At 43.4% G+C, this 10,527-nt stretch overlaps 1 protein-coding gene across 1 annotated transcript in view; it reads right to left on the reverse strand.

Moving 5' to 3' along the window:
• PRKCH (protein kinase C eta) overlaps positions 1 to 10,527 on the reverse strand; it is a 120,475-nt gene that overhangs the window by 64,144 nt on the left and 45,804 nt on the right. Inside the window, exons 3-7 of the mRNA XM_026849361.1 lie at positions 5,337 to 5,487; positions 4,475 to 4,509; positions 2,882 to 2,970; positions 1,087 to 1,216; positions 44 to 171 (exon numbers count right to left, since the gene is read on the reverse strand). Coding sequence (XP_026705162.1) covers positions 44 to 171; positions 1,087 to 1,216; positions 2,882 to 2,970; positions 4,475 to 4,509; positions 5,337 to 5,487 — 533 coding nt within the window. The remainder of the gene's footprint in view (positions 1 to 43; positions 172 to 1,086; positions 1,217 to 2,881; positions 2,971 to 4,474; positions 4,510 to 5,336; positions 5,488 to 10,527) is intronic.

Below are 10,527 nucleotides of genomic sequence, written 5' to 3' on the forward strand. Positions count from 1 at the left end.
GGGGGGAGGAGGGGGGGGAGAAGAGAGAGAGAAAAAGACTCACCGAATTTGGGGAAATGCTTCCTGGTTGCAGACCCATGCATGCCAAGGTTTTAGCAAGCTCTGCTGAGTTCACCCCACAGTTCGGTGCAACATTTGCTTGGCATCGGATGTGGACGTTCATTTTACAGACTGACAGGGGTGATGGTAAGGACGGAAAGTAAAAGCAAAGGAACAATTAAAATAACTTGGAGGGATTTAATGCTGAGAAATAATTTAGCAATTTTGCTTCAGGAAATATACCCATCTGTATCTACTCTGCATCTTTAAACTAAAGAGATTTTTGCACTGATCTCAGCAAACAAAATTAGGACTCTCATAAGAGAATAAACTCCTGAAAATCAGGAAAATATCCCAAACTCTCCAAGTAGGATGTCATATTGCCTGAAGCTATTCACTAGCACATTTGACATGTATATAAATACCATTGCAACTATGCCTGCAGATAAAATTAGCATTTATAATGCCACAGAATTTGCAACAGACTTCCCCTGCATTTGCAGGCATCTAATTTTAAAGACATATTGTTCAGTGGGAAACTAAATCTTTCTTGCTCTCACTCATGGACACACACACCCCCTCTTGTGGAAGATGAAGGCAAACGGAGACTGCTAGGATTTTACAGTCTGGATCACTGAAACAAAAACATAACACCAGGACATGCTTTGTCATCAATTAACAGCATGACAGACAGGGTAGTCAGCCTAAAGCAATGACCTTCTTTTCCCCCTGGATGCCTTTTCATTGCCTTATCTCATTAGCCAAGGAAAAACCTTCAGGTAAAGGGAAAAATGAATGCAGGAAGAAGAGATGCCCGAGAATATTTTCAATAATGGAAGTTAAACAAAGCTGTGCTGAGAGTGCAAGGGAGAGTCCTCTGGAAGACAGAGATTAAAAAATAGATCAGTGGGTTTTTTAACTCTTGCAAAGATGAATATTCATTGCATGGTTTTCTCTTGAGGGTTGCACAAATCAAGCCCACACAGTGCATCAAGAGTCTAAAAATGTATGTATTTTGTGAAAAGGCTACAGTAAGAAGCTGCTCACTTTTACACTGTAGGCCCTGTCGCATGATTCCCCAGAGCAAGGAACCGCAGTGGTCACAGAAAGTCGGGACTTTGTAGTTGTGGACGCTGAACTTATGAGGAATGTTGATTCCAAACCTCTGTTCGGTCACCTGAGGCACCAAAAGAAAAGCACAGATTTAAAATTCTTATACATTTATAAAAGCTGATGTTCATTTACATACAGGCATTTAAATACAGAACTATGAAAATAATTCCAATCAGAAAATGTCCCAATCCGTCACCTCACTGAGGTTTTACTGCAAGTGAACAGAGTCACCAACCTCACCTGCTGCAAGCCTGCTCTGGTTTCCTTGATGGGCAGGCTGAACTACCTGACAAAGCAGATTTTAAAAAAAGACTGCCTACCTAATTTTAAATTCTTAAAACCAAGTTAGAATTACAAATGTGGATTACCTCACCACAAACCTATCACACTAAAGTGCCACGTATAAATTATGTCAGCATTTTGCAACTAACCAGTTTTCAAATTATTAACTTGCATACTATGTGTAAAGATGTAACTTTAGGTCAAACTGTTGATTTTACTAAATTTAATATAGAATGCTTTTGCCAGCTCCTCCTAAAATTCTCATTCCTCTTCTCACCCTCCTTGTTATTAGCAGTCTTTCATTTCAGGCCCAGGTTTTGCTTTATCACTTGCTCTCATCCCCTTTTTAACCTTGTTCTTTTCCAACCATGAATCATTCAGACCTCAAAGACACCATAGAAAATGTTACATCGGCTGAAGAAACCCATCCCCATTGAACCTCTTCATTACTTTCCATTTTATGTCTCAACATGCAGATCTTGGAAGACTGAGGGGGAACCCACCACTGTACAAAGAAAAGTCAGGGGTGCACTGAAACAATGAGTTTAAACTGAGCAGTACTTCCTCACCTTTGTCTTCTTTTAAAGTAGCTTAGAGGTGTTCTAAACCCTTCACAATCCTAAGAGGTGTGAGGAGACTCACCATTTAACTTGCACTTTAGCCTTAAGCACTTTAACTTATTTTCATCTGGTTTGGCAAAGGGTCATTTTAAGAAGTCTAGCTCAGCAGTTGGGAGGCAAGAAATAATGAGCAAAGGCAATTGTTTATCTGCACTGGAAAGAAGGTTTCTGTATGGCACACCATAAAAAGCTACATCCCAATTAAAAATATTTCAATTGAATTTCCTTGCACAGTTATTAAACAATTTCCAGTTATAGAAATGAGACATGCAATGCACAGGACAGTTTTAGGTGGGGATGCTACTCCCATCAAATACAGCCAAAACTAGCAAGAAAAAAAACCTTCAGAAACACAAGTTATGCAAGGGTTATTTGTTACAACAGAAATAATTTCTTAGAGTTAAGGTGTGGAGCAATGACTAAATGGGCACTTTAAAGTTACCAGAAGAGAAAAAAAGAGGCATAACAAAGACCAGTAGTTTGACTTTAAAGCCAGAGAATTCCACATTAAGAACCAGGCACCAAATTTTGATGACAACATAGTTAATCACTCAAGAAAATTACCAAGGAAAACAGTGGGTTTACTGTTTCTTGATGACTTTCAGTGAAGACACCCTGCCTTCCTAAACTATGTGCTAGTCCAACCAGTTACTGGCATTAACAGAACAACCAGATGACACTGCATGACCTTTATACATGTCCTTATCACACTCTCACTTTTAAATCCACGAATAAATGTAACAGAATAAATTGTTATAGGACATACCCCAGCAACCCGGTCAACCCTGAAGATTCACAAATTATGAAGACCCAAAACATGACTTTACCTTGAGATCGGTCTTCTTAGTATTGTTTTGGCACGTGCAAGCTGTAACAATTAGATGATGGCAGCGCTTGTGTACAACACAGGTGCATACTAGGAAATAAAAAAAGGCATGCTGAAAAGAGTTCTTGAAAGACTGAACAAATCAACCCACCAGCTGGGTTCTTTAAGGCTCAGCCTTATCATCAGGACACAGTAAAGACGTGAAAAATAATCAGTGGCTTGAGACTTCCAGATCTGGAGATGCATTAACAGATCTGGAGATGCATCTCCAACCCATTGCAACAGAAATTCTGCACTGGACCATTGATATAGCCTGGAAAACAGCTACCTACATAAAATATGTGTGATGCACACAGAAACAACAGTGTAACTTCTCAAATGAGCTAAAAGAAGTGTTGTTGAAATAATTATCCAGTGGAGAGTATTTTGCACAACATATATACAAACAACATTAGAAAACACAGGTCTGAGCTACCCAAAATCATCTCTGTGTCAGAGTGCTTCTTCTGCTGGATATCCAAGTGAGTCCTGCCAAGGTTAGTTTGTCACTAAGGCCCAGTGCAATGCCTGCGTCCGGGAAGCTGGATAAATGCAGCAGAACGGTGCTGTGTCTGGGCTAATTAGTGAGTCCCCATCAAGGGGAATAATCAGTCCTAAAGCAGGGTTGGGCTTTCTCCAGGTCTGAAGCTGGGTTGGCCGGAATGAACTCTGATTCTTCCACTCCATAACCCAGTGTGCACAGTGGACACCACTAAGGGCTGTAGCCACTGCCTACATAAGGAGTTCTTTGTAATGGACACTGCAAGTTGCAGGTACATTGCAGGGTCCCACACTATTCTGTTTGTTGCTGACTTAAGCTTGTGCTCATGAAGGGCTATCAGTAACATTCACTTTCACCCAGAAATTTTATGCAGGATATCCATTTGGTTTACATGCAGCTTCCTTTCATATGAGGACACCAGTGCCCTACTATATTGCACAAGAAACAGACTGTATTAGGTGGCTATACTGAATGACCACGCACCTGCGAAGCCAGTAATTCTGTCATCTTACCACAGAAAAAGGGAAAGGCAGAACAATAATTAAGTGCAAACAAGCACCACATTCATTTACACAGCTATTCAGACAAAGACACATTCAGACAAAAGTGCTGCGCCAGCCCACAAGGCTGCCCTTTGAAGTCACATCCCTAATTTCATTTTGTTAACTTCACAGGGAGAGAAAGGAAGAGGATGGCCATTCCAGCAGGGTACTTTGTGTCCCAGTACCAGCTGAACGCTGTCCCGAAGGGACCTGGATGCCTCACGCCTAGCTGGGAGTTGCATGTACTCAACAATTCAGTGGATCTGCACAGGGTGAAGCGCAGCAACTGGACCCCTAGGTATCTGTATGAATGTAGGTGGTTGCTCCCACACGCATGCAAGCAAGCCGTCAGCCTGACGGCTGCTCAAATGCACAGCTTTGGCTGGCTGAGGAGGAAGAGAAGCGGTGGCTTCAGAGAAACTTGTCACCACAGGATGTCCCAGCAGCACAGGAAAGCACTCCCAAAACAACACATCCCACAGACACACCACGCAGGAGCAGAGCACCTTACCTTGGCACTGGTATCCCTGCTTCCCAAACACGCCCCTGCCCAAAACAAAATATGAACATAATTTAACATCAGAAAGCCAGTCCTCTTGCAGATTGTTTGCAGAGGAGAGAGCCAATTTGCAAAAGGATCCCAAATGACCAGATCCCTGGGGCAAAACTACCCAGCAATAATGGTGCAACTCAGCACAGGGGTGTGAGAGTGTAAGCACAAAGCACTGCAAGGGCCGTAGCTTACAGGGCAAGCTGTCAACATGCATGTTATTCCCGATATTCCCCCTCACTCTAGTTTCTGAAATACCTCGTTTTATTACAACACACACCACACTTATTAGACTGATCCCAGTAGCCCACACCCTGTTATTACCTCTCCCACTTCATGCTCTTTTGAGACATATCTAAGTTTTTCTCTCTGCTCTGCCTACTCCCCCACGCGTATCACCTCACACCTCTGATGGCTTTTCTGTTCTCAGGCATTTTGTCTAGTCTTTCAAGCAACTGTTTGTTCTCACTGTAATCTCAAAGCTCCACTCAAGTTAATATCTGGGGTCTTTCTTCAGATTGCCTGAGTTACTTTTCCCCCACCCCGAAATAACATCTGTGTTTACAAGTGAGGAACATTGCCTCACCCCACACCATCCCAGATTTTTTCCAGCATCCAAGATACACACCACCTCTGGCCTCTCTGCAGTAGACTCCAGTTTGCAGCATAAATATACCCTGCTACATCCGACAGCCAAGCGGAATCCCATCGGTGGCCCTTGGTAAAGTGCTGGGTGACTGATTCAGGTTCAGGGATGGCATGTCAGTCCTCAAAACACAAAGGGACAGGCAGCTCCACACCACCACATCCGAGCCATTCTTACCAGATGAACTCCCTGCAGTGTGAGCAGTATGTAGGCTGTCGCAGGTAGGTAGCCATGAATTTGTGCCCGTTCACCTGATGCACTCTCCTTCGCATTGCCCGCTGGCGTTTCCGAGTGAGGTTCTTAAAAATTCGATCCCTCTGGAGGGTCCCTGTGCAGGGGGCAGGAAAAAAAAAAAAAAAAAAGTAACAAAACATTAACATTATCATGCGCAATTATTACTCCTGCTTTTGCTATGGCACAAAATGCTTTCAATTTACCAGTTTCAAATGCCACAATTACATTTTCAGTTTAGAAGTCATGAGACCATGGTCAGGAAAGAGAACAGCATCTGGGACAGGCAAAGAAGTTAATTTGCAGAGGCCCCTTTAGCTCAAAATTACATTCTTCATTTAGAAATAACTGCCTCTTCCCATCATCTCCACCTCTCCCACGTTGAGACATGTCACTAACCCATTAATTCACAAGCTGTAAACAGACCAGAATCTCAAGGCTAATGAGTTTTTACGACTCACAGCTTTTTGGGCAGTAACTCCTGAAAACATGAATGCATACAACCAACTGACCAGCAGCCCACTTGCTGAGTCAAAGCAGTTGCCTTGCTCAGTGAATAGTGTTTATCCACCTTCAGTGTTCTCATGCTACACTTCTGTATCGCACCTGTAGCAATTTTGTTTCCTGTATTGGATAAAAAGGCACAGCCTAATTTTCCAGGGACTGTCAGTTTTTTGGTTATGTGCTACTCGGTTTTCTCTAAAGGGCTCGTTTTTCAAAGGGTAGATAATATTTTAAAGTTCTATGAAGCAGGAACCCTAGAATTGGCATTCAAATCTGAATTGTCTCAAACTTTAATTCTTTTTTTTTTTTCCTGAGTTTAGTTCAGCCATATAACAATTTCCTAGCAAAGTTCAGTTCACACAAATCATTCCTAAAAGGCAGAACTGAGCTCTAGATCAAGAAAGCCATTCCCATACAGCAGCAGCCATCTGACTTGCAAATCGCAGCCAGCTGGTCTCTGGGATCCTTGCACAGACCAGGTCACTCAGCTGAGCTTCTCAGATCAAAGCCTCATCTGGGGCACACTCAGCTCGGAAGAAAGAAATTATATTTGCAGTTTTCAAGTCAGTTGCTTTGCAAAGTAAAGGCCCTGCTAACAAATGCATTTTGGGGACACACACTGGAGTTTGCTAGAGGTGACTGTGCACTGATGTATGTACTTAGGACTCTTGTTTTGAGCATGGACTGGATGCAAGACAAATGACAGCTATTGCCAAACCGTCTGCACGGATATAATGACACAGGAAGGGACAGGCGGTCTGTGAACTCCCCACCCATCTCATCATCCCAGAGCAGTGGATCAGCAGCAGTACCCAAACACAGCTGTTACCATCCCACTTCATTTACCCATAAAAAGAAGGCAGAGCATTTCCTTAATTTCAACTAGCTTTGTTGATTAACCACTGGGGGAAGAAAAAGGGGGGGGAAAAGCTGTCAACCTGATCAAGGCTTGAAATGTAAGAGTCCCACATCACAGGCATATCTCCCAGTCCTCTTTGTAGGAGTGGAGATAAGGGAAGCCATCTTGTCACTACTGAACCCAACCACTTCAAAGGGCCACAAGCCACACAATGTAACCCTCTCAGTACTCTTGCCACACAGGTTTAGAAGCAAAGCTGGTCATAAAGCTCAAGGTTTATTTTTATTTTGCTGTGTTCTCCCAGTCATTTGTGTATGCATCTCCTCCACAGGCACTAATGGAAACCTCTTACCCAACGGCATGACTGCAACATGGAGCACGGCTTGACTTTAAGAAAGTTTGCATTTATTTTTAAAATGGAAGTGCACGCTATAAATTAGTATTATCCCAATAAAACACTAGAAAGGATGTGGTAGGGCTGATCCAAGCACTTAACAGAAACCCGCCTTCACTGCAGAGCTTCAAGCAGCTGAGCAGAGAGACTGGCACAGAAAAGCCTGACTTTCTAGGGAAGTGCTTAAACATGTGTTTAATTCTCACTGAAGTCAACAGGACTCAGGGGACCACAGAATTACCAGAATGAATCAGGACATTGGTCCATCTAGTTCAGCATCCTGTCTCTGTCAGTGGACAACCAGAAACACATGAGAGCAAGATGGAGGAACCCTGCAGCTAGGAGCTAATTTGCCTCTTTCCCACACACAAGATGTCATTTTGATCTCCAGAAGTGAGAGCTGATGTGTGGAGGTTTAATATCCCTTCCAAACATTCAATCATCATCACACAGTTTCAATAGCCTCATTATCAACCGTTGGAAACATGTCTGAGAAGAACTTTGAGAGGTCAACCAGTTCATGCTTCTTTCCCAAAAGAAGTTGCTTCAGTGAGCCCAAGACTCCTGCAACTTCACAGGACTTAAAAATTAAATAACTAATTTAGAGAATTTTTTAAAAATATCCTTATAGTATTAGTATATAGTATAGAATTTGCCCACCTTTAAATTCAAGATAACATCTTGATCTAGGTTTAAGCACACACTTAACTTAGTGTTTTCCTGGATCAGGGCCAAACACCTCAACTGGCAAAGTATCCTGACTTGGTGTACAGGAGAACTTCCAAGACATGGAAAGGGAAGAGCAGGGTTTGCGAGTGGGTGATGAGCACATAAGTAAACCATCTAAAGAGGCAATTTGGTTACCATCTTGCTTCATACCAGCTGCTCCATCAGAAGCCCAACAGCTGATGCTGATGCCCTTTAAGTTCATGCACTCACATTTACCAGAGTTTGAGAGTATGTTCCCAATTTAGCTCATGTAGCTCCTGGTTTTGTTATGGTTTCCTCTCAAGGATCAGCATGGGGTAATTGCCTCCCTGGTGCTCTCCCATGCACTGAGAAGCCCACACACAGCCAAGAGCAAACCCATCCTCTGCACCAGGAGTAGGGGACACCTGAAGGTAGCCCACAAAGCCACAGAGTGGGATGCTGCTGTGTATCCCTGTAGTTTGTCTGGCTTCAGAAAGACTGCAGTTTTGAAATGGTTCTGGAAGACCAAAAAAATGACAGGCACTCGCTTTTTCACAGGCAGTAGGGGAAGTCTCCATGCTGCCTGCACTGGTGGATCACATCCACAGCCAGGCTTGAGCCTTCTCCTCTGAGCTATACTTGGCCTCCATCTCCCATTCCCCAGCCACCGACATCTCACACAGCATGACGACTTCTGTCTTACAGACCCACTTTTCATTAAAACATGCCACAAGCTTTTTGTCCTTTTTTCCTCTAAAAGCACAATTCATATTTAAAACATTCCTCAAATTTCACATTTTCCCACACTACTTGGCTGCACTACCCTGCTAACTTTCTCCATATGCTGCACATCTTCCTCACCCATGCTTACATTCACCTCACATTGCACTATAACAAATCTAAGTGTTACTAAGCAGGAGACTGACTTCAGCAAGGCCTGGATTACTTTTCACCAACAAACAGCTCTTTTGGGCACTGCTTTTCCCATTTCCTGATGCTGTCTTAAGTGAAAATAAGAGAGAGAGAGCACAGTACCACTTCAGTCACACCTCGGGCCCAGGCATAGCTGCTAGAGACCATCCACCACGTGATCTGGTGGATCTACATATACGGCCATATCCCACAGAATAAATCTCTCTTTCAGAGAGCTTGGGTGCTCACCCATCCCACACACCACACCATGGAGCAAGCTAGTTCAACCCTTCAACAAGGCACAAGTGATTTTGAAATGGTGGAACATATCACTACCAAACCCACCTTCCTCCCAACCACCAGTCTCCCCAACCACCAAGACAGCAGCTCCTCAGCTCACACCCATCACATCTGCTAAACAGCTCCCAGCACTGCTGGGGGAGAGGTTGTGTGCAGAAACCATCAACGCAGCACTGAAGTCTGCTGGTGGACAGGGTGGCCAAAGCAACAGCCCCTCATGCCTCTCACCTTTAATGTCAGAGGATGTAAAGTTGACATAGACATTTTCCCTACATTTTCCCTGCTCATGTTCTGCATTCCAGCCAGTTTCCTCCAGAATATATATTTTCCTTCTGCATGTGGAGAGCATTTTACAAAACAAAGCAGCTCTAGACCACTTTAGGAGATCCAGACTTTTAAAAGCCTCTAATCTCTGGTAAAGCAACAACCACCATGAACGGTTCAAATGTCCAAATATTGCTATAAAAACAGGCAAGCAATTGTTCAGTGAAGGGAGTTTCCACATCCGTGGTTAAATTTGGATGTCTGTAACTATGGGGTATTTACTGTGCCTGGCTATGTGCAAAAGTAACTACAAAATTAAATACTAAAAAGCCTCTTCCCCTTTCCTCCTCTCCACTCATGCCTAACACGTGTTTATGACAGTGGAAATTATGCACGCCGAGGGAGAGGAGAATAAATAACCCACCAAGTCATCTGAGGACATCTGCATGCACTAGCACACTAGTCACCCACTCCACAGCCTCATTACACTGATTACACCTGCCCCCCCGAGCTTACCTGATCCTGCCCTTCAGAGATTCCCCCCTTTCTCTCCCCCAGTTTTTTATTCTGGGGGGTAATTTCAAGTAGGTCTTTACAGTGGTGGCATAACTACAGCAGTAAGACAAGAGGAAGAGCTGCAGGATGAAGTGCTCTGTGTGTAACTGTTTGCCTCAAGTAGTTAAAGCCTGTCAGGTCTCATCTATCGGAAATCAATCTCACCCTTGTGCTACCAACTGCTGCTGTAACACCAGCACAGCAAAGGTCATTCAGGTACATCCTGATACATGACCTTTTCTAGTGGTATACTCCTCTACACATCAATGGAATTTTCCTCTGAAAGAAAGAAAGATATTTAAAAAGCCATGCAAAACGCCTTAAGGCAATAACACTAACAGATTAAAATTTAATTAAGCCTTTTTTTATTAGTAGCAGTAACAGTATACATGTTCTCCCATGCTCCCCTGAGAGCACAGCAGGCAAGATCCCATTGTACTGAGTGATAAACAGGCTCGGAGCAGAGACCAACCACTGAACTTCTCAAACTGTAAAAAGCAAGATAGCGGATTGACAGACCCTTCGCCTCTCACAAGCATCGTAGCACTGAACAATGATTTCAGATCAGGCTAAATGCTCATCTAGCTCACGCCCTAGCAGTGAGTAGTGGTGGGTATTTTAGGAAAAGAATATATAAAACAAATCAAGTAAATGGGGGG

This window comes from Athene cunicularia (assembly GCF_003259725.1).
Source record: "Athene cunicularia isolate RWA chromosome 5 unlocalized genomic scaffold, athCun1 chr5_part1, whole genome shotgun sequence".
Taxonomy (NCBI): Eukaryota; Metazoa; Chordata; class Aves; order Strigiformes; family Strigidae; genus Athene; species Athene cunicularia.